This window comes from Nerophis lumbriciformis, linkage group LG11 (assembly GCF_033978685.3).
Source record: "Nerophis lumbriciformis linkage group LG11, RoL_Nlum_v2.1, whole genome shotgun sequence".
Lineage (NCBI taxonomy): Eukaryota > Metazoa > Chordata > Actinopteri > Syngnathiformes > Syngnathidae > Nerophis > Nerophis lumbriciformis.
Window position 1 is genome coordinate 46,147,515 of NC_084558.2, and position 25,813 is coordinate 46,173,327.

Genomic DNA, 25,813 nt, shown 5'->3' on the forward strand with positions numbered 1-25,813 from the left:
TATCTAAGTTACATTTAAACCAGTGTGGGTGGCACTGGGAGCAGGCGGGTAAAGTGTCTTGCCCAAGGACACAACGGCAGTGACTAGGATGGCAGAAGCTGGGATCGAACCTGGAACCCTCAAGTTGCTGGCACGGCCACTCTACCAACCGAGCTATACCGCCCCAATACCAGTGTACAGAATTGAGATCGAATTTAAAAAGTAAACAATGGGGGTATAAATGGAAACAAAATAGAAAAATATTACAATAAAAGTTAAAAGGCAACAATGAGAATAAAAATATAACAGTAAAATAGGAATATAACAAGAGAAACTAGGCCATGGGTCGGCAACCCAAAACGTTGAAAGAGCCACATTGGACCAAAAATACAAAAAAAAATCTGTCTGGAGCCGCAAAAAATACAAAGCCTTTTATAAGTGATATAATGAAGGCAACACATGATGTAAGTGTCTATATTAGCTAAATTAGCCTACTATCAAAATGACTATATGTCGGAGGCTGACACAAATCTTCACTGACAAAAATTTTGACATCGGAAAACATTAATCAAATGCAGGCTTCTTAGAAGGAGAGATCATTCCTTGAAATGACTGGCTCAGAATGGTCAAAGGTATAGATGTGTGTGTCCAAGTTAAAGGAAATGGCGGGTTGTCTTCTTCTAATAGATTTATAACAATCTATACAAGTTGAGTTACGTTTGCTGTGGTCTGGAACAACATGGCACACAAACAACTATCAGAAATGCAGCCAATATTACATACAGATAATGTGTCATGAGAAATGTCGATATAAATTAAATACACAGAGGACATAGGAAATTAAATGAGCTCAAATATACCTACAAGTGAGGCATAATGATGCAATACGTACATAAAGCTAGCCTAAATAGCATGTTAGCATCGATTAGCTCGCAGTCATGACCAAATATGCTTGATAAGCGCTCCACGCAAGTCAATAACATCAACGAAGTTCACCTTTGTGCATTCACGCACAGCATAAAACATTTGGTGGACAAAATGAGACAAAGAATGGGTGGCATAAAACACGTCTTTCTCTGGCATCGTTGAAGAAAGTTATACATGTAAACAAACTACGGTGAGTTCAAGGATCACCAAAATTAGTAGGACAAAACGGCGCTCGACAAATACTCTCAACTATTAAAACAAAAATATATTTCCCCCCTACCCACATCTTTTTCTTTTTTCATACATTTTTGAAAAAGTTCCAGGGAGCCAGTAGGGTGGCACTAAAGAGCCGCATGCGGCTCTGGAGCCGCAGGTAGCAGACCCCTGAACTAGGCCGTAGTGACCATGTTATGAAAAAGTATTGCACTGTTATTGTTTTGCATCCCCTCTCATCCTATTACCTCCCCCCCAGAGAGGAGTTGTACAATCTAATGGCGTGTAGGACAAAGGAGTTTTTTAGTCTATTCGCCCTGCACTTGGGATGAAGCAGTCTCGCACTGAACAGGCTCTTCTGGCTACTGATAACGCTATGCAGAGGGTGACTGGCATCACGCAGGATGCTCACTAGTTTTTCCACAGTCCTCTTCTCTGCCACCGTCACCAGTGAGTCCAGTTTTATTCCGATCGTAGAACCGGCCCGCCTGATCAGTTTCTCCAGTCTGGAGCTGTCCTTCCGAACATTGTGTAAAATATCATGTGCGTGTAGAAAGAAGCTCCCTGCTGCTTTGCCTGCCGTATTTTCCGGACCATTGGGCGCACCGGATTATAAGGCGCACTGCTGATGAATGGTCTATTTTTGACCTTTTTTCATTAAAGGTGTAACGGTACTAGGGATGTATCGGATCGGCTGCCGATATTTGCCAAATATTGCGTATCGGCAAGGCATGGGAAAATGCCGATCCAGATCCAGTTTAAAAAAAAAAACTCCGGTCCGTGTTTTCCAGCGCACCTATTTAAATAATACATTCCACTTTTCTGCTGCTCCGTAATTTCCGTTCCGCATTTCCCAGCACACCTTCAACACATCCACAATTCTCACGCAGTTGCTTTTAGCTGCTGGCATTACACGACAGGCTCTTCTCACTCTTTCCTGTGTCTTCCTCTCACAGACAGCGAGCGCACCTTCTTACACACGTCACATACTGTCACGTCATACGTCACATACTGTCACGTCATACGTCACATACTGTCACGTCATACGTCACATACGTATACGTTCTCTCCCAGCAGAGAGCGAGGTAGCGGCATGGCTAACGTTAGCTGTGATGCTAGCGCAGCTGCTAAGGTGCGCACCTGCTCAAGCGTCCTCTGCGCACGGCAAGTCTATGCCACGCACAAAATCAAATAAAAAAATAAGCGCATAACAATTTTCGACACACGGACACGACAGAGACAACAGTTTTCGTCATCATTGTTCAAATATTGTGACGTCTGTCGAGACGCTTATCTCCAATCGGTGCCACAAGTCCACACCATCAAAATGCAGAGGCAAAAATTTCCACATCAACACCATATGAAAAAATTAGTGATTTTTTTAGTTGTGATTTCCTTCTCTGCATGAAAGTTTAAAAGTAGCATATATTAATGCAGTATGAAGAAGAATGTTTTAATGTAGACATGCAAGCCTTGAAAGAACATTTTGAAAATCAAGACTACATTTCCTGCAAATGGGTGCATTTCTACCCTATATTTTAACTTTAGATTTATTCTCATATCAAACTCTTTTGGCTGTCTTTTTGACACTTACATCAGGCGCCCCCCTCCACACCCTGGATTATAAATAATGTAAGTAATTCAATGTGATTATCTTGTGTGATGACTGTATTATGATGATAGTATATATCTGATAGTATATATCTGTATCATGAATCAATTTAAGTGGACCCCGACTTAAAGAAGTTGAAAAACTTATTGGGGTGTTACCATTTAGTGGTCAATTGTACGGAATATGTACTTCACTGTGCAACCTACTAATAAAAGTCTCAATCAATCAATCAAAACACATAGAATCATCATACTGCTGTGATTATATGCATCAAATGTTCATTCAAGGCTAAGGCAAAATATCGAGATATATATCGTGTATCGCAATATGGCCTTAAAATATCGCAATATTAAAAAAAGGCCATATCGCCCAGCCCTAGTTCAATGATGCCATTTCTGTTTGTCATGTATAATTTTGTCTATTTTGTGTTTATCCTTGAATAAACAGGTCAGTTTCTTGTTACCAACCATTGTGTATTATTCAAACTCCCCTAATTCAGCTGGCTAGTTGTTATCAAGAGTACTAAAACCCTTTTCAACATGATTCTGACAACTAAGTAGGCTAAATAACTTTAAACTTTAATACATGCTCGGATAGGTCAGTATCGGTCAGTATCGGTATCGGATCGGAAATGCAAAAACAATATCGGTATCGGATCGGAAGTCCAAAAACTTGTATCGCGACATCCCTAAGGCCCACTGCTGATGAATGGTCTATTTTTGACCTTTTTTCATTAGGGGTGTAAACGGTACACACAAATTTCTGTTCGGTACGTACCTCGGTTAAGAGGTCACGGTTCGGTTCATTTTCGGTACAGTAAGAAAACAACAAAATATAAATTTGTGGGTTATTTATTTACCAAATTTGCAAAATCTTCCACCAAAAATATTTTTCTTCGTGGAATATTTGATGTGAAGTAATGGGAACCTTGGATAGGTCAATAATTCATAATAACATTGATTTTGATTCAATATTATGTTTTGAGCAATGACAGTTTGAAAGAAAAAAAAAACAGCTTTGTTTTATTAGTCAACATTGCAACTTTTTCTAAATTACATTTCACCTTTAAGCTTTTTTATTTCACTTTTGTTATGTTTTTGTTTATTTTAATAGTATTTTTAGAATGTGCCGTGGGCCTTTAAAACATTAGCTGTGGGCCGCAAACTTTTGACACCCCTGCTATAGATAATAAAAAATTAAATCTATGGATAAAAAGCAGAGCCTGGTGACTCATGCGCGTTTATCATAAATCTCTCACTCTCTCTGTCTCTGCCCCTCCCTCACCTCATTTGTTTTGTTTTTAACCCCTTCTTAACCCTGAACGTACATTGAAAATACACGCAACCCTAACTCAAAATGCCGGACATTTGAGGCATTTAAGAAACTGCGCCCTGACAGCTCCGCAAAAGAGGACATGTCCGGTGAAAAGAGGACGTATGGTCAGTCTATCGTAGCCCGTTAGCTGCTAGCATGCTGTGTGTTGTCCCTCGGTGTGCATTGTTTACACAACGTGCGTTACGCTACTTAATATGTCCGTGTGGAAACTCGTTCGGTACACCTCCGAACCGAACCGACACCCTCGTACCGAAACGGTTCAATACAAATACATGTACCGTTACACCCCTATTTTTCATATATAAAGTGCACCGGATTACAGGGCGCATTAAAGGAGTCATATTATTATTTTTTGTTTCTAAATGTAAAAGACTTCCTTGTGGTCTACATTAGGGATGTCCCGATCCAGGTTTTTGCACTTCCGATCCGATACCGATATTGTTTTTGCACTTCCGATCCGATACCGATACTGACCGATACCGATACTGACCGATACTGGCCTATCCGAGCATGTATTAAAGTTTAAAGTTATTTAGCCTACTTAGTTGTCAGAATCATGTTGAAAAGGGTTTTAGTACTCTTGATAACAACTAGCCATCTGAATTAGGGGAGTTTGAATAATACACAATGGTTGGTAACAAGAAACTGACCTGTTTATTCAAGGATAAACACAAAATAGACAAAATTATACATGACAAACAGAAATGGCATCATTGAACTAGGGCTGGGCGATATGGCCTTTTTTTAATATTGTGATATTTTAAGGCCATATTGCGATACACGATATATATCTCGATATTTTGCCTTAGCCTTGAATGAACACTTGATGCATATAATCACAGCAGTATGATGATTGTATGTGTTTTGATTGATTGATTGAGACGTTTATTAGTAGGTTGCACAGTGAAGTACATATTCCGTACAATTGACCACTAAATGGTAACACCCCAATAAGTTTTTCAACTTGTTTAAGTCGGGGTCCACTTAAATTGATTCATGATACAGATATATACTATCAGATATATACTATCATCATAATACAGTCATCACACAAGATAATCACATTGAATTACTTACATTATTTATAATCCAGGGTGTGGAGGGGGGCGCCGGATGTAAGTGTCAAAAAGACAGCCAAAAGAGTTTGATATGAGAATAAATCTAAAGTTAAAATATAGGGTAGAAATGCACCCATTTGCAGGAAATGTAGTCTTGATTTAAAAATTTTCTTTCAAGGCTTGCATGTCTACATTAAAACATTCTTCTTCATACTGCATTAATATATGCTACTTTTAAACTTTCATGCAGAGAAGGAAATCACAACTAAAAAAATCACTAATTTTTTCATACGGTGTTGATGTGGAAATTTTTGCCTCGGCATTTTGATGGTGTGGGCGTGTGGCACCGAATGGAGATAAGCGTCTCGACAGACGTTACAATATTTGAACAATGATGACGAAAACTGTTGTCTCTGTCGTGTTCGTGTTGTTATGCGCTTATTTTTTTATTTGATTTTGTGCGTGGCATAGATTTGCTATGCGCAGAGGACGCTTAAACAGTGCGCAATTGCACAGGCGAGCACCTTAGAGGGAGCGTTGCTCGCACGGCTGCGCTAGCATCACAGCTAACGTTAGCCATGCTGCTACCGCTCTGCTGGGAGAGGACGTATACGTATGTGACGTATGACGTGACGTGTGTAAGAAGGTGCACTTGCTGTCTGTGAGAGGGAGACACAGGAAAGAGTGACAAGAGCCTGTCGTGTAATGCCAGCAGCTAAAAGCAACTGCGTGAGAATCCACAGACCTGTGGATGTGTTGAAGGTGTGCTGGAAAATGCGGAACGGAAATTACGGAGCAGCAGAAAAGTGGAATGTATTATTTAAATCGGTGCGTTGGAAAACACGGACCGGAGTTTTTTTTTTAAACTGGATCTAGATCGGCATTTTCCCATGCCTTGCCGATACGCAATTTTTGGCAAATATCGGCAGCCGATCCGATCCAAATATCGGATTGGGACATCCCTAGTCTACATAACATGTAATGGTGGTTCTTTGGTCAAAATGTTGCATACCGTATTTTTCGGATTATAAATCGCTCCGGAGTATAAGTCTCACCGGCCGAAAATGCAAAATAAAGAAGGAAAAAAACATATAAGTCGCACTAGAATATATGTCGCATTTTTTGGGGAAATTTTTCACCAGTCCCTTACAAGTTTTCGCTTACTCCAAACGTTCTTTCTGCTGCTCGATTGCGGTTTTCTGCTGCATATTTGACTACTTCCAGCTTGTAACCTGCAGTATATGATTTCCTTTTCAGTGCCATTTTTGTTCAGCCCTTCTCAGTTTTTATAAGTTACCGCCAATGTTGAAATGATCAATTTTCGTAGGTACGGAAGTAGTAGCAGCATCTTTTTTTTCCACAATGCACTTCTGCCATGACCCACCCCCCGCCAAATTTGTATTGGTTGACGTGTATGTGTGACGATTGCTGATATACGCCCAGTCTCTTACGTGAATGAGATAAATAATATTATTTGATATTTTACGGTGATGTGTTAATAATTTGGGCAGCACGGTGGAAGAGGGGTTAGGGCATCTGCCTCACAATACGAAGGTCCTGAGTAGTCCTGGGTTCAATCCCGGGCTCGGGATCTTTCTGTGTGGAGTTTGCATGTTCTCCCCGTGACTGCGTGGGTTTCCTCCGGGTACTCCGGCTTCCTCCCACCTCCAAAGACATGCACCTGGGGATAGGTTGATTGGCAACACTAAATTGGCCCTAGTGTGTGAATGTTGTCTGTCTATCTGTGTTGGCCCTGTGATGAGGTGGCGACTTGTCCAGGGTGTACACCGCCTTCCGCCCGATTGTACCTGAGATAGGCTCCAGCGCCCACCCGCGACCCCGAAGGGAATAAGCGGTAGAAAATGGATGGATGGATGGTGTTAATAATTTCACACATAAGTCGCTCCTGAGTATAAGTCGCACCCCCGGCCAAACTATGAAAAAAAACTGCGATTTATGTTTTACAGATCATCTTCAAGTCGCTTTCTGACAGTCGCTTCTGGATGCGCCGTTTTGTGGGCGGTCTTATTTACGTGGCTCACCTTCGACAGCGTCTTCTCCCCGTCATCTTTGTAGTAGCGGTGTAGCGTGCAAGGACGGAAGTGGAAGAAGTGTCAAAAGATGGAGCTAACTGTTTTAATGACATTCAGACTTTACTTCAATCGATAACGGAGCAGCATCTCCTCATCCGGAAACAACAACAAGTAAAAAATCCGTCCGACCGGAACTCTCTAATAAATAAAGTTCCTTGGGTGAATAATGTAAACTCACTACACCGGTATGTTTTAGCGCTTTCATGGCGAGATATAAGTAAGAACTTTACACTACTTTATATTAGAAATGGCAACAGCGGAGGATGAATATCCCATAACAAGAAGATAGAGAAAAAGAAGAAGCTTATCGACTACGGTGTCTTCACGTACTATAAAGGCGGACGCGTGCAATTTTTCAGGATTTATTCAGATCCCAAATACAGATCAGCAGGTACCAGAAGGTAAGAAAAGTTGCTTTTGCATAATATTGCGAAACAATAACGCCAGATAATGTCTTACCTTATACACACACCATAATAATACTCCTATGTTGAATCGCATCGAACGGTGCAGCCTACACTTATCTCTTATGTTTGATTGCCATCTACTAGTCACACTTATCATTACACCATGTATCAAATGAAAATTGCTTCGAGGTGGGTAAGTTCAACCAAACTTATTCCTTACATTAGGCGCACTGTTGAGTTTTGAGGGAAAATAATTATTTTAAGTGCGCCTTATACGGTAGTTTTTAACCCGGTAATAGCAATAAAATGATTGCGCTATCTGCTGGTTGCAACAAGAAAATGCAGCTTGCTTAAAAAAAATTGTGACTGCAGGATTATTTATTTTAGGCTGTTTACCTTTTAAATCCCTGATGTTTCTGCAGGTTTATCAAACATGATGTCCGATGGTGAGTTTCTACGGACAAGCTGTGGTTCTCCAAACTACGCGGCCCCTGAGGTCATCTCCGGACGGTAAAGTTTCTCCATCCTAAGAAGAAATCAAAGCTTACTTGGATGTGTCCATAGTTACCAATCAAATTAATCACAAGTGCCTCAAAGGACTTTAAAAACTCGCAAAAACATCCCTTATAATTAGATGTTTTCCTCCATCTTGTGGTCAGGCTATATGCCGGCCCAGAGGTGGACATATGGAGCAGCGGGGTCATCCTCTATGCCTTGTTGTGCGGGACCCTTCCCTTCGACGACGACCACGTGCCAACGCTCTTCAAGAAGATCTGCGACGGCATCTTCTTCACTCCGCAGTACTTAAACCCCGCCGTCATCAGCCTCTTGAAGCACATGCTCCAGGTGGACCCCATGAAGAGAGCCACCATCAAGGAGATCAGGTGAGGGATGTAGTGATAAACGGTAATAATGATTACCGCGGTCGAACTCCCGGCGGTTAGTATTACTCTTTTAAATTAAGATTATTAGAGATGTCCGATAATATCGGCCGATAAATGCTTTAAAATGTAATATCGGAAATTATCTGTATCTGTTTCAAAAAGTAAAATGTATGACTTTTTAAAACGCCACTGTACGGAGTGGTACACGGACGTAGGGAGAAGTACAGAGCGCCAATAAACCTTAAAGGCACTGCCTTTGCGTGCCGGCCCAATCACATAATATCTACGGCTTTTCACACACACACGAGTGAATGCTATCCATACTTGGTCAACAGCCATACAGGTAACACTGAGGGTGGCCGTATATACATCTTTAACACTGTTACAAATATGCGCCACACTGTGAACCCACACCAAACAAGAATGACAAACACATTTCGGGAGAACATCCGCACCGTAACACAACAGAACAAATACCCAGAAGCCCTTGCAGCACTAACTCTTCAGGGACGCTACAATATACACAACCGCTACCCCCCACCCCACCTCAACCTCCTCATACCGTATTTTCCGCACTATAAGGCGCACCGGATTATTAGCCGCACCTTCTATGAATTACATATTTCATAATTTTGTCCACCAATAAGCCGCCCCGGACTATAAGCCGCTCCTACGCTGCGCTAAAGTGAATGTCAAAAAAACGCTGCGCTAAAGTGAATGTCAAAAAAACAGTCAGATAGTTCAGTCAAACTTTAATAATATATTGAAAACCAGCGTTCTAACAACTCTGTCCCAAAATGTACGCAAATGTGCAATCACAAACATAGTAAAATTCAAAATGGTGTAGAGCAATAAATAGCAACATAATGTTGCTCGAACGTTAATGTCACAACACACAAAATAAACATAGCGCTCACCTTCTGAAGTTATTCTTCATTCGTAAATCCTTCGAATTCTTCGTCTTCGGTGTCCGAATTGAAAAGTTGCGCAAGCGTGGGATCCAAAAATGGCCGGCTCCGCCTCGTCGAAGTCATCGGATTCAGTGTCGCTGTTGTTGTGCAGCAGTTCTGTGAATGCTGCCTTCCGGAAAGCTCGGACCACAGTTGTGACCGAAACTATCTGCCCAGGCATTTACGATCCACTGGCAGATGTTGGCGTATGTCGACCGGCGCTATCTGCCCGTCTTAGTGAAGGTGTGTTCGCCTTCGGAGCTGTGTGAAAAAAGCCACCCGGCCTCTTCGCGTAAACTTCCCTTAACCACTCGCTCATCTTTTCTTCATCCATCCATCCCTTCGAGTTAGCTTTTATGATGACGCCGGCTGGAAAGGTCTCTTTTGGCAAGGTCTTCCTTTTGAATATCACCCTGGGTGGAAGTTAGCATGGCAAGCTAGAACCACAGTGAAGGATGACTTCTCATTCCCTGTGGTGCGAATATTCACCGTACGTGCTCCCGTTCCACAGTGCAGTTCACAGGAATATCAGTTGCTGTGAAATACGGTAGTAATCCGTGTGCGGATGGAGAGATTGCGTCTTTTTATGAACCGGATCGCTTAGTAGGAGCCATTTTGTGGTCTTTACAGATGTAAACAGGAAATGAAACGTACGGTGATATCCGCGCGTTTTTTCTTCTTCTTCCGGGGGCGGGTGAAGCGCTTCCTGTTCTATGGGGGCGGGTGCTTTCCTTGGCGGTTGCTTGCGTAGAAGAAGAAGCGCTTCCTGTTCTACCGGGAAAAAAGATGGCGGCTGTTTACCGAAGTTGCGAGATCGAAACTTTATGAAAATTAATCGTAATAAAGCGCACCGGGTTATAAGGCGCACTGTTAGCTTTTGAGAAAATTTGTGGTTTTTAGGTGCGCCTTATAGTGCGGAAAATACGGTACTTCAATAATAAATATGGCAGTGCCATGTTGGCATTTTTTTCCATAACTTGAGTTGATTTATTTTGGAAAACCTTGTTACATTGTTTAATGCATCCAGCGGGGCATCACAACAAAATTAGGCATAATAATGTGTTAATTCCACGACTGTATATATCGGTGTCGGTTGATATCGGAATCGGTAATTAAGAGTTGGACCATATCGGAATATCGGATATCGGCAAAAAAGCCATTATCGGACATCTCTAAAGATTATCAAAAAAACCTGATTCATAACTGCATGGTAAATAAACTCACGGACTGACTGGAGCCAACTCGCTAGCTTAAATGCCAACATGACAACAAGAGACATTAACATCTTTGCCCATTAAGAAATAACAAGGATTATAAAAAAAATAGAGAGATCGAACAATATGGATTTTTCAGGACTGTTGCTGATATCAGTTATTAGTAGTCAAAGAGGCTAATAACCAATATTTGAAGCCGATATTAATTTGCAATAAAAGTTAGCTAAACATGAATAGTAGAGATGTCCGATAATATCGGGCTGCCGATATTATCGGCCGATAAATGCTTTAAAATGTAATATCGAAAATTATCGGGATCGGTTTCAAAAAGTAAAATGTATTACTTTTTAAAACGCCGCTGTGTACACAGACATAGGGAGAAGTACAGAGCGCCAATAAACCTTAAAGGAACTGCCTTTGCGTGCCGGCCCAGTAACATAATATCTACGGCTTATCACACACACAAGTGAATGCAACGCATACTTGTTCAACAGCCATACAGGTCACACTGAGGGTGGCCGTATAAACAACTTTAACACTGTTACAAATATGCGCCACACTATGAACCCACACCAAACAAGACTAAAAAACACATTTCGGGAGAACATCCGCACCGTAACACAACATAAACACAACAGAACAAATACCCAGAACCCCTTGCCGCACTAACTCTTCTACAATATACACCCCCCGCTTTGGTATTCACATGTTTATTTCTTTTGTTTGCATTGGAACAACAGAAAAAAAAAAAGCCAAATCTGATATTATTTTACACAGAACTCCAAAAATGGACTGGACAAAATTATTGGCACCTTTTTCAAAATTGTAAGAAAATTCCAGTAGCAAGGTGTAAGAAACTCATTGATGGTTACAGGAAGCGATTGATTTTAATTATTTTTTACAAATAGTGTGCTACCAAATATTAAGTGCCAATAATTTTGTCCTGTCCATTTTTAAAGTTCTGTGTAAAATAATGTCCTTTTTTTTGTGTTGTTCCAATGCAAAAAAAAAAAAGAAATAAACATGTGAATACCACCGCATTTGTAATTTCAACATTTGTCTGGGAGAAGTGGTGCATTATCTGGCACAAATGCAGGGGTGCCAATATTTTTGGCCATGACTGTATATGTGTATGTATATATATGTGTCTATATATACAGTGGGGCAAAAAAGTATTTAGTCAGCCACCGATTGTGCAAGTTCTCCCACTTAAAATGATGACAGAGGTCTGTAATTTTCATCATAGGTACACTTCAACTGTGAGAGACAGATTGTGAAAAAAAAATCCAGGAATTCACATTGTAGGAATTTTAAAGAATTTATTTGTAAATTATGGTGGAAAATAAGTATTTGGTCACTTCAAACAAGGAAGATCTCTGGCTCTCACAGACCTGTAACTTCTTCTTTAAGAAGCTCTTCTGTCCTCCACTCGTTACCTGTCTTAATGGCACCTGTTTGAACTGGTTATCTGCATAAAAGACACCTGTCCACAGCCTCAAACAGTCAGACTCCAAACTCCACTATGGCCAAGACCAAAGAGCTGTCGAAGGACACCAGGAAAGGAATTGTAGACCTGCACCAGACTGTGATGAGTGAATCTACAATAGGCAAGCAGCTTGGTGTGAAAAAAATCAACTTTGGGAGCAATTATCAGAAAATGGAAGACATACAAGACCACTGATAATCTCCCTCGATCTGGGGCTCCACACAAGATCTCATCCCGTGGGGTCAAAATGATCATGAGAACGGTGAGCAAAAATCCCAGAACCACACAGGGGGACCTGGTGAATGACCTGCAGAGAGCTGGGACCAAAGTAACAAAGGTTACCATCAGTAACACACTACGCCGACAGGGAATCAAATCCTGCAGTGCCAGACGTGTCCCCTGCTTAAGCCAGTGCATGTCCAGGCCCGTCTGAAGTTTGCCAGAGAGCACATGGATGATACAGCAGAGGATTGGGAGAATGTCATGTGGTCAGATGAAACCAAAATAGAACTTTTTGGTATAAACTCAACTCGTCGCGTTTGGAGGAAGAAGAATACTGAGTTGCATCCCAAGAACACCATACATACTGTGAAGCATGGGGGTGGAAACATCCTGCTTTGGGGCTGTTTTTCTGCTAAGGGGACAGGCCGACTGATCCGTGTTAAGGAAAGAATGAATGGGGCCATGTATCGTGAGATTTTGAGCCAAAACCTCCTTCCATCAGTGAGAGCTTTGAAGATGAAACGTGGCTGGGTCTTCCAGCATGACAATGATCCCAAACACACCGCCCGGGTAACGAAGGAGTGGCTCCGTAAGAAGCATTTGAAAGTCCTGGAGTGGCCTAGCCAGTCTCCAGACCTCAACCCCATAGAAAATCTGTGGAGGGAGTTGAAAGTCTGTGTTGCTCGGCGACAGCCCCAAAACATCACTGCTCTCGAGAAGATCTGCATGGAGGAATGGGCCAAAATACCAGCTACTGTGTGTGCAAACCTGGTAAAGACCTATAGTAATCGTTTGACCACTGTAATATAACCTTTGTTGGCAATAACAAAGTATTGAGTTGAATTTTTGTTATTGACCAAATACTTCTTTTCCACCATAATTTACAAATAAATTCTTTACAAATCCTACAATGTGAATACCTGGATTTTTTTTTCACATTCTGTCTCTCACAGTTGAAGTGTACCTATGATGAAAATTACAGACCTCTGTCATCATTTTAAGTTGGAGAACTTGCACAATTGGTGGCTGACTAAATACTTTTTTGCCCCACTGTGTATATATATATATATATATATATATATATATGGTAACACTTTAGTCTGGGGAACATATTCTAAGTAACAAAGACTGATTGAGGGAAGACTCTTAGTTAATGGCTTACTGGTTGTATAATAAGACCATGCAGAATAAGGCATTAATAAGTACTTAATAATGACTAATTAAGAGCCAATATGTCACTAATTTGCATGTTAATAACAAACTAATTAATGGTGAATATGTGTTCCCCATGCTAAAGTGATACCATATATATATATATGTATATATATATTTAATCTCCTATTTGTCAAAATATTTACACAATTTCTATTTTTGGCAGCGATATATTTTCTGTTGTCTTCATGTCCATCCATCTCTGTCGCGTTATTTGATTTAATGGCCAAATATGAAACTTGCACGGCGCTACTTTTAATGAGCCCACGTGCTGAGTGTTGCGGACAGAGGCTTGTCCAGTGACTCCATCGCTGCAGTAACAAAAACAAACAAAATGGGACCGAAAAGACACCAGAAAAGAAGGATGAGAACTTGATTTTCCCCTCAAAAAGTCAAGATTTTGACAGTTAAGCAGAGGAGACCAATTACACCAACGACCAGCACTGCAGGAGGGAGAGAAAGGGGGGACATAACCGTGTAAGCGCCGCTAAGCAGACTGAAGAAGAATTCTCACCGGAACTCAAATAAATGACCTGTCAGATATCAAAACATATTTGAAAAAAATAATTGACAATGAGAGTAATATTTATTCTTAAATGAATATAAAAAAAAGGTCGGGGAGGACTTTTCGCATGCAGGGAAAACAGGCTGGTGTTAGATTTTCTTTTCAATACTAAATACTGCTACCATGTGTGTATATATTGTATCTGCTGATGACGTTTTGTTGTAGTAAAAAATAAAGGCATATATACCACGACAATAATGAAAACTAGGGATGTCCGATAATGGCTTTTTGCCGATATCCGATATTCCGATATTGTCCAACTCTTTAATTACCGATACCGATATATACAGTCGTGGAATTAACACATTATTATGCCTAATTTGGACAACCAGGTATGGTGAAGATAAGGTCCTTTTTTAAAAAATGTATAAAATAAAATAAGATAAATAAATTAAAAACATTTTCTTGAATAAAAAAAGAAAGTAAAACAGTTACATAGAAACTAGTAATTAATGAAAATGAGTAAAATTAACTGTTAAAGGTTAGTACTATTAGTGGACCAGCAGCACGTACAATCATGTGTGCTTACGGACTGTATCCCTTGCAGACTGTATTGATATATATTTATACCGTATTTTCCGCACTATAAGGCGCATCGGATTATAAGGCGCACCTTCAATGAATGGCATATTTCAAAACTTTGTTCATATATAAGGCGCACCGGATTATAAGGCGCACCTATGTCAACAAAACAGTCAGATAGGTCAGTCAAATTTTATTAATAGATAACAAACCAGCGTTCTGACAACTCTGTTCACTCCCAAAATGAATAAACAGCTGATTTACTCGTGTTACGTAAATCAAACGTGCAATCACAATATAGTAACACGTGAAATAGTGCAGAGCAATAACAATATATCAATAACTCAACGTTGCTCAAACGTTAATGTCACACAACACAACACACTAAATAAAAATGTAAAGCTCACTTTATGAAGTTATAGCTCATTCACAAATCCCTCGAATTCTTCCTCTTCAGTGTCCGAATTAAACAGTTGAGCGAATACGGCATCCAACATGGCCGGCTCCGTCTCGTCGAAGTCGTCATTAATGGAGTCAGTGTCGTTGCCGTTTATAAGTTCAGTGACAATTCCTGCCTTCCTGAAAGCTCGGACCACAGATGAGACTGAATCAGCCCAGGCATTTACGATCCACTGGCAGATAGTGTCTCCCTGTCTTGGTGAACGTCACGTGTGTTCGCCTTCTGTCATCCACTGTTCCCACGCAGTTAGCAGTCTAGCTTCGAATGTCCTGTTGACACCAATATGTAGCGGCTGGAGGTCTTTTGTCAATCCACCCGGAATGACGGCGAGTATTGAATTAAGCACGTAAGCGTGTCTCTTAATGTGATGTTATGAGCTAGCAAATATAACAACTACACTACCCAGCATGCAACGATAGTGACGAGCATGCGCGGTAGCCCTGAGAAGCGTTGTTGTATGCTGGGAGTTAGAATGTGGTTATGAGCACGCTGTGAGTAAACGTTGAGAACTCAGTTAACACGCCTCGTCTGCATTATTTATAATTAGACAGACAACACACTTAATAGGAGCCATTTTGGGGTCTTTACATAAACACACAAATGGAAATGAAACGTCACATATCCCAGCATGCACCGCGCGCTTCTTCTTCTTCTACGGGGAAAAAAGATGGCGGCTGTTTACCGTAGTTGCGAGACCGAAACTTTATGAAAATTAACATTTATATTAACCCATATATAAGGCGCACCGGATTATAAGGCGCACTGTCAGCTTTTGAGAAAATTTGTGGTTTTTAGGTGCGCCTTATAGTGCGGAAAATACGGTATATAATGCAGGAACCAGAATATTAATAACAGAAAGAAACAACCCTTTGTTGGGGGGAGGGAGTTTTTTTGGGTTGGTGCACTAATTGTAAGTATATCTTGTGTTTTTTATGTTGATTTAATAAAAAAATGTTGTTTATGTTGATTTAATAAAAAAAACCCAAAAAAAACGATACCGATAATAAAAAAATCCGATACCGATAATTTCCGATAATACATTTTAAAGCATTTATCAGCTGATAATATTGGACATCTCTAATGAAAACAATAATTTGTGTCACGGTAACCATGATGTGACATTTTCATATTGTTAAACAAACCTACTTTGATGTCGACCTCCCCAACAGAGAGGACGACTGGTTCAAACAGGACCTGCCCAAGTACTTGTTCCCCGAGGACCCGTCCTACAGCAACAACATGATCGATGACGAGGCCTTGAAGGAGGTGTGTGAGAAGTTTGAGTGCACCGAGGAGGAGGTGCTCGCCTGCATCTACAGCCGCAACCACCAGGACCCGCTGGCCGTGGCCTACCACCTCATCATCGACAATCGCCGCATCATGAACGAGGCCAAGGACTTCTACCTGGCGTCCAGCCCCCCCGACTCCTTTCTGGACGACCAGCACCTGTCGTCGACGTCCAGCGCGGCCGTGTCCGCCGTCGTCAAGCCCCACCCCGAGCGCGTGCCCTTCCTGGTGGCCGAGACGCCTCCGCGGCCCCGCCACACGCTGGACGAGCTGAATCCCCAGAAGTCCAAGCACCAGGGCGTGCGGCGGGCAAAGTGGCACCTTGGCATCCGCAGCCAGAGTCGCCCCAACGACATCATGACCGAGGTGTGCCGTGCCATGAAACTGCTGGACTACGAGTGGAAGGTGAGCTTGCTCTGTACCAACCCGATACATTCTCAAACGCCTTGTCACGTGTGACTTAAAGGGGAACATTATCACAATTTCAGAATGGTTAAAACCATTAAAAATCAGTTCCCAGTGGCTTATTTTATTTTTCGAAGTTTTTTTCAAAATTTTACCCATCACGCAATATCCCCAAAAAAACATTCAAAGTGCCTGATTTTAACCATCGTTAAAATCCAGCGTCCATTTTCCTGTGACGTCACATAGTGATGCCAACACAAACAAACATGGTGCATAGAACAGCAAGCTATAGCGACATTAGCTCGGACTCAGACTCGGATTTCAGCGGCTTAAGCGATTCAACTGATTACGCATGTATTGAAACGGATGGTTGTAGTGTGGGGGCAGGTAGCGAAAACGAAATTGAAGAAGAAACTGAAGCTATTGAGCCATATCGGTTTGAACCGTATGCAAACGAAACCGACACGACAGCCAGCGACACGGGAGAAAGCGAGGACGAATTTGGCGATCGCCTTCTAACCAACGATTGGTATGTGTTTGTTTGGCATTAAAGGAAACTAACAACTATGAACTAGGTTTACAGCATATGAAATACATTTGGCAACAACATGCACTTTGAGAGTGCAGACAGCCCATTTCAGGCGCGCTAAGAACATATATTTTTCCACGATTTCAGCATTTTAAATGTGCTGTTTTTGTCCAGTAAGATACATACTAGCCTACAGTTACAGCTGAAGTGACCGATTAAAAAGATTTTAACTATTTTTTGTCATTTTTCCATGTGCAATCAATCTTCACTGGAAAAAATGGCATCCCTTCATCACTGAAACTAACTATCTGTTTTTCTGGCTTCACTGGCACCATTATTAAATCAGTGGGTGATTTATTAATTGCAAGTACTGGCTCAATCTGGACATTTGAACAGCCTTCGCATATCCGTTCCTTTCTGCCTTGATTGTGGTTAATAAATAATAAATAAGTGCATCTCCAATCACCAGTTCAATTCAAAATGTTGTCTCTGTCGTAGCATAGCTTTCGTCGGTAAAGTGTGCGGAACAAACGACTGACCATTTCGTCGGCTTTCCCCACACCCTCGTATTTTGAACAAATTTCGTCCAATTTCTTGCCACTTTCGCATCTTTGGGCCACTGGTGCAACTTGAATCCGTCCTTGTTCGTGTTGTTACACCCTCCGACAACACACCGACGAGGCATGATGTCTCCAAGGTACGGAAAACAGTCGAAAAAACGGAAAATAACAGAGCTGATTTGACTCGGTGTTTGAGAAAATGGCGGATTGCTTCCCGATGTGACGTCACGTTGTGACGTCATCGCTCCGAGAGCGAATAATAGAAAGGCGTTTAATTCGCCAAAATTCACCCATTTAGAGTTCGGAAATTGGTTAAAAAAATATATGGTCTTTTTTCTGCAACATCAAGGTATATATTGATGCTTACATAGGTCTGGTGATAATGTTCCCCTTTAAGTTCTGTGCAACTTGAACGCACTTCATATGGTTGGATTTTAAATATCAACAAACTCCTTGTAGGGTGTTAAAATACATCAACCAAATACTGAAGATGTCCAACACATAAACCTTAGGCTTAGGTCAGGCTGATTAGAAAATTAGGTACTAACCAAATATACTACATAATAGGGCTGGGCAATATATCGAGTTTGTAAGATGTATCGATATATTTTTAAAACAAGATATGAATTAGGAACATATCGTAACATCGATATGATTTATTTCATGTAGGGCTGGGTGATATGGCCTTTTATTAATATCTCTATATTTTTAGGCCATGTCACGATACACGATATATATCTCCATATTTTTGCCTTAGCCTTGAATGAAAAGTAGCACCACTGCTAATATGTAGCATCATTTGAAAAGTCACCCGCTAGAGAGTGAAGAGTGCTTGAAACTCCGCATGTCAACATCTCCGTTCGGTGCCACACCCACAAAATGCCCAAGCAACCATTTCCACATCAACGCCGTATGAAAAAAATACTCAACAAGAGAAGATGACGTCCGCAGGAACCTACCACATAGTGAAGGACATACACTTATTTGATTTCCTATTATGCAGCTCATTTTTATTTGACAGTTATTGAAGTATCTTTTGTGACATCATGCACAAAAGTGCACTTTATTTGTTTTAAACTATTGTAGTGGGGTTCTGTACAAAAAGTGCACTTTAATTTAGTGTTGTTTTGATATGTCATCTTAGTGACATCATGCACAAAAGTGCACTCATAGTTTGTTTTAAAATGTCTTTGACAATCTTACACTTTCTGTTTTGGAAATGACATGAATGTTTGTGCCACTGCTTAATAACTGCTTAATAAATACTGCATGAAAGTTTAAAATGAGCATATATTAATGCAGTATGAAGAAGAATGTTTTAATGTAGACACACAGAATCATCATGCTGCTGTGATTATATGCATCAAGTGTTCATTCAAGGCTAAGGCAAAATATTGAGATATATATTGTGTATCGTGACATGGCCTAAAAATATTGAGATATTAATAAAAGGCCATATCGCCCAGCCCTACTTACAATTATGTTGTGCTAAAATCTATATATAGTAAATTAATTATCAATATGTTTCCTAAATAAAGTGCACATGAAAATGCAGCTCACCACTTTAGTTACAATTTTTGCGCTGAAGAAACCGTAATGACTTAAGCTCCAGACTTCCTCTGTTTGACAAGTGATGAACAAATGTACTACAACTGAGTACCGCTCTGGACCACAACTAAAGAACAAATATTATTTGCGTTCCAGGCCCTTTGGTTAAGAAACACTGATTTAAAATATAGTCGTGTTTTTGTTTTATTTGATGTGTTTTTTAACCCTTTTTTTTTTTTAATGCTGTCAGGTGGTGAATCCCTATTATTTACGCGTGAGAAGGAAAAACCCAGTGACGAGCATGCAAACCAAGATGAGCCTTCAACTCTACCAAGTGGACAGCCGAACCTACCTCCTCGACTTCCGTAGCATAGACGGTACGTAGGAATGACACGATCAATGCCGTCCGTGTTGGTGATTAATAATAGCAGGGCATGCCAGCAGTGTTATTATTAATATGTCACACATTACTCGTATTGACTCTTATGAACACATATACACAATGTTTCATTAACTAAATTCTTCAAATTGTCTCATTAAAGGGGAACATTATCACAATTTCAGAAGGGTTAAAACCATTAAAAATCAGTTCCCAGTGGCTTATTTTATTTTTCGATGTTTTTTTCAAAATTTTACCCATCACGCAATATCCCTAAAAAAAGCTTCAAAGTGCCTGATTTTAACCATCGTTATATACACCCGTCCATTTTCCTGTGACGTCACATAGTGAAGCTAACACAAACAAACATGGCGCATAGAACAGCAAGCTATAGCGACATTAGCTCGGATTCAGACTCGGATTTCAGCAGCTTAAGCGATTCAACAGATTACGCATGTATTGAAACGGATGGTTGTAGTGTGGAGGCAGGTAGCGAAAACGAAATTGAAGAAGAAACTGAAGCTATTGAGCCATATCGGTTTGAACCGTATGCAAGCGAAACCGACGAAAACGACACGACAGCCAGCGACACGGGAGAAAGCGAGGACGAATTCGGCGATCACCTTCTAACCAACGATTGGTATGTGTTTGTTTGGCATTAAAGGAAACTAACAACTATGAACTAGGTTTACAGCATATGAAATACACTTGGCAACAACATGCACTTTGAGAGTGCAGACAGCCCAATTTTCATCAATTAATATATTCTGTAGACATACCCTCATCCACTTTCTTTTCCTGAAAGCTGATCTGTCCAGTTTTGGAGTTGATGTCAGCAGGCCAGGGAAGCTAGGATCGATATTCTTCTCTTGATCATCTTCGGTGGCATAAGGGACGGTGTGAGCCAAGACATCCAGGGGGTTTAGCTCGCTCGTCTGCGGGAACAAACTGCCGCCATTGCTGGCCGTGCTACCGAGGTCCTTTGTCCCTGAATAGCTCACACACTCCGGCAGATTCAATGGGGGTCTAGCGGCAGATTTCTTTGACTTTATCGTTGGAAATGCATCTGCTTTGAGTGTCGCAGGATATCCACACATTCTTGCCATCTCTGTCGTAGCATAGCTTTCGTCGGTAAAGTGTGCGGAACAAACGTCCAATTTCTTGCCACTTTCGCATCTTTGGGCCACTGGTGCAACTTGAATCCGTCCCTGTTCGTGTTGTTACACCCTCCGACAACACACCGACAAGGCATGATGTCTCCAAGGTACGGAAAACAGTCGAAAAAACGGAGAATAACAGAGCTGATTTGACTCGGTGTTTGAGAAAATGGCGGATTGCTTCCCGTTGTGACGTCATCGCTCCGAGAGCGAATAATAGAAAGGCGTTTAATTCGCCAAAATTCACCCATTTAGAGTTCGGTAATCGGTTAAAAAAATATATGGTCTTTTTTCTGCAACATCAAGGTATATATTGACGCTTACATAGGTCTGGTGATAATGTTCCCCTTTAACGTACAGAAAGTTGCCGACGTACCGCCTTCCAACAGTGGTAATGTGCAGACTTGATAAATGATTGATGCAGGTTAGCCTTTACAGCCCACGGCGCCCAGCGGAACCTTCAAAAAAAATACGAGACGTTGTGACTCATAGGGGCAAAGTCGTATAACCTAATGCCTCGGCCAAGCTTTTGTGCCCAGCTGCAGATCATTTCTAAATTTATGGGCATAGCGGAGTTTATAAAAAAGTCTGCTCTCGTTTTTAGTCTTTTAGTCATCTGTTCCAGAAGATTAGTATAGTCTTTATTTGAAGGGACAATGCACAGAAACATTAAGCTCAAAGACAAATATGTTCTGTACCAGGTTATGGCTGAATAGCTCATTTCCATCTGCAGTCCCTGGCTACCTAAATTAAAGGGATACAAAAATCATGCAATAAAATAATGTAATCCAATTAACAAAAGTCATAAAATGCCCTTTCATTTATTGTATACAATACAACAGGGGTGCTCACACTTTTTCTGCAGGCGAGCTACTTTTCAATTGATCAAGTCGTGGGGATCTACCTCATGGGACGGCGTGGCGCAGTGGAAGAGTGGCCGTGCGCGACCCGAGGGTCCCTGGTTCAATCCTCACCTAGTACCAACCTCGTCATGTCCATTGTGTCCTGAGCAAGACACTTCACACTTGCTCCTGATGGGTGCTGGTTAGCGCGTTGCATGGCAGCTCCCTCCATCAGCGTGTGAATGTGTGTGTGAATGGGTAAATGTGGAAGTAGTGTCAAAGCGCTTTGAGTACCTTGAAGGTAGAAAAGCGCTATACAAGTACAACCCATTATATATATAATTTATATTTACTTATTTATGAAATATATGTTTTTGTTAACAAGTTAAAGGTGTTTAATGATAATGCAAGCATGTTTAACACATATAGTTAATATTGTTAATACATTAAAGGTGTTTAATGATAATACAAGTATGTTTACTACATATAGTTAATATTGTTAACAAGTTAAAGGTGTTTAAAGATAATGCAAGCATGTTTAACACATATAGTTAATATTGTTAACAAGTTAAAGGTGGTTAAAAATAATACAAGCATGTTTAACACAAATAGTTAATATTGTTAACTTAAAGGTGGTTAAAGATAAAACAAGCATGTTTAACACATATAGTTAATATTGTTAACAACTTAAAGGTGGTTAAAGATAATACAAGCATGTTTAACACAAATAGTTAATATTGTTAACTTAAAGGTGGTTAAAGATAAAACAAGCATGTTTAACACATATAGTTAATATTGTTAACAACTTAAAGGTGGTTAAAGATAATGCAAGCATGTTTAACACATATAGTTAATATTGTTAACAAGTTAAAGGTGGTTAAAAATAATACAAGCATGTTTAACACAAATAGTTAATATTGTTAACTTAAAGGTGGTTAAAGATAAAACAAGCATGTTTAACACATATAGTTAATATTGTTAACAACTTAAAGGTGGTTAAAGATAATACAAGCATGTTTAACACATAGTTAATATTGTTAACAACTTAAAGGTGGTTAAAGATAATACATGCATGTTTAATGCATATAGTTAATATTGTTAACAAGTTAAAGGTGGTTAAAGATAATACAAGCATGTTTAACACTTATAGATTCCTTTCTTTCATGAAGACAAGAATATAAGTTGGTGTATTACCTGATTGTGATGACTTACATTGATTGGAATCAGACAGTGGTGATAACGTCCGCATTTTCGAATGGAGGAGAAAAAAAGTCCTTTCTGTCCAATGCACGCCAGCTTTCTGAGACTCTTATTTTGGTAGCGCAGGCAGGATGAAGCAGAGCTTTTATTGTGCAACTGTGCAGTCGGTCTTTGGAGTTTTGACGACAGGTACGGCGCCAGAGTCTGTTGAAATAAAGTGTTTCTCGCCTTCCAGTCGGTAATTTTAATGAGCTGGCAGCAGCCTGCGTCATCTCAGAAGACCCTCGGGTGCCGTGAATGTCAATCAAGTGACGAAAGTGACGTCATAGTGAAGATTTATGATCGCTCATTTTTAGGACTATTTTTTTAATGCCTGACTGGTGATCGACTGACACACCCTCCGAGATCGACGGGTAGATCGAGATCGACGGGTAGATCGCGATCGACGTAATGAGCACCCCTGCAATACAACCACACCTCATTTACATCATCACACAAAGACAATACATGCTCTTGTTCACATCTGTCATCATTTGTAAAACAACCATGATTTTAACAGACACACCTCACAATTTACAACAAAAATGCTCTCATGGATAAATATAATACACATTAAGTTGATGTGTCAAACATAGTGCCCACCTTAGTGACCGTGTGAGCAGCAATTAGTAATAAAGTGCTGGTCGTTATTACAATATCCTGTATGTCAGGGCTTCTCACCTAAATTATTCAAGGAGCCTTCAATATTACTCTTATTATGAGAAGCCTTGGACATTTGCTTTTGGTCTCTTTTTTTTAATCAGAGTTACACATTTCAGAAAACCTATGCAGAAAACAAGTAGAGTGTAAAATGTCAATGCAAGTGTCTGCCAAACCTACTGCAAAAAAGCTAGTCAAATATCCTCTAGTTCAGGGTTCCCCAACCTTTTTTCCACCAGGGAACGGTTTAATGTATGCATTATTTTCACGGACCGGCTTTCTACTGTACGTATGGCAGATAAAAACAGCAAAAAAAAATTATCCTTTGGCTACAATCTGGCACATTAACATTGATATGTCCATTTATGTGCATTGTCCCATGTACTATAACAAAGGAGTAATATACATCTATTAACAAACTTATTAGTGTTTAGTGCAGGGGTGCTCATTACGTCGATCGCGGAGGGTGTGTCAGTCGATCACCAGCCAGGCATTAAAAAAATAGTCCTAAAAATGAGCGATCATAAATCTTCACTATGACGTCACTTTCGTCACTTGATTGACATTCACGGCACCCGAGGGTCTTCTGAGATGACGCTGGCTGCTGCCAGCTCATTAAAATTACTGACAGGAAGGCGAGAAACACTTTATTTCAACAGACTCTGGCGCCGTACCTGTCGTCAAAACTCCAAAGACCGACTGCACAGTTGCACAATAAAAGCTCTGCTTCATCCTGCCTGCGCTACCAAAATAAGAGTCTCAGAAAGCTGGCGTGCACAAGCTAGCTACGGAGTTTGCCGACAATGTATTTCTTGTAAAGTGTATACAAAGGAGTACGGAAGCTGGACAAATAAGATGCCAAAAGCCAACCACTTTCATGTGGTATTGGACAGAAAGGAGGACTTTTTCTCTCCTCCATTCGAAAATGCGGACGTTATCATCACCACTGTCTGATTCCAATCAATACAAGTCATCACAATCAGGTAATACACCAACTTATATTCTTGTCTTCATGAAAGAAAGGAATCTATATGTGTTAAACATGCTTGTATTATCTTTAACCACCTTTAAGTTGTTAACAATATTAACTATATGTGTTAAACATGCTTGTTTTATCTTTAACCACCTTTAAGTTGTTAACAATATTAACTATTTGTGTAAAACATGCTTGCATTATCATTAAACACCTTTAACTTGTTAACAAAAACATATATTTCATAAATAAGTAAATATAAATTATATATATGAATGAGGTAGATCCCCACGACTTGATCAATTGAAAAGTAGCACCCCTGCATTAAACAATGTAACAAGGTTTTCCAAAATAAATCAACTCAAGTTATGGGGAAAAAAAATGCCAACATGGCACTGCCATATTTATTATTGAAGTCACAAAGTGCATTATTTTTTGTAACATACCTCAAAACAGCAGCTTGGAATTTGGGACATGCTCTCCCTGAGAGAGCATGAGAAGGTTGAGGTGGGCGGGGTTGGGGGGTAGCGGGCGGTGTATATTATAGCGTCCCGGAAGAGTTAGTGCTGCAAGGGCTTCTGGGTATTTGTTCTGTTGTGTTACGGTGCGGATGTTCTCCCGAAATGTTTGTCATTCTTGTTTGGTGTGGGTTCACAGTGTGGCGCATATTTGTAACCGTGTTAAAGTTGTTCATACGGCCACCCTCAGTGTGACCTGTATGGCTGTTGACCAAGTATTGTAGAAAATGTTCATATCATTTTTATCACCTGATTTCAAAATTGGGATTACTTTTGCCACTTTGGACTAAGTGACAAAGATCACATTTGCTATGGCTTTCAAGATTTTGCTACATATCCAGTCCACTCCAGAGTCAATCCCAATGAAGTCACATTGGTTTGTCTTCTTCAGATGACATGTTGGAAACTAAATCAGGAACGGCGACCCCTCTCCGCTCCGGCTCGGTGGGCAACTACCGCACCACCATCAAGAACGATGCGGAGGGGGCGGAGTCCGGCGCCACGCCGCCGCCGCCCAAAGCCGCGGAGGGCTCGCTAGCGTCGTCGCTGACCTCATCCATCGACTCGACGGGGGCCG

General features: G+C 40.6%; 1 protein-coding gene across 1 annotated transcript in view; it reads left to right on the plus strand.

The window, feature by feature from the left end:
- prkaa1 (protein kinase, AMP-activated, alpha 1 catalytic subunit) overlaps window positions 1–25,813 on the plus strand; it is a 48,394-nt gene that overhangs the window by 21,189 nt on the left and 1,392 nt on the right. The window contains exons 5-9 of the mRNA XM_061966491.1: window positions 8,047–8,134; window positions 8,284–8,508; window positions 16,309–16,831; window positions 19,719–19,845; window positions 25,628–25,813. The exon at window positions 25,628–25,813 is cut by the window's right edge and continues 1,392 nt beyond it. Of these exons, the coding sequence (XP_061822475.1) occupies window positions 8,047–8,134; window positions 8,284–8,508; window positions 16,309–16,831; window positions 19,719–19,845; window positions 25,628–25,813 (1,149 nt within the window). The remainder of the gene's footprint in view (window positions 1–8,046; window positions 8,135–8,283; window positions 8,509–16,308; window positions 16,832–19,718; window positions 19,846–25,627) is intronic.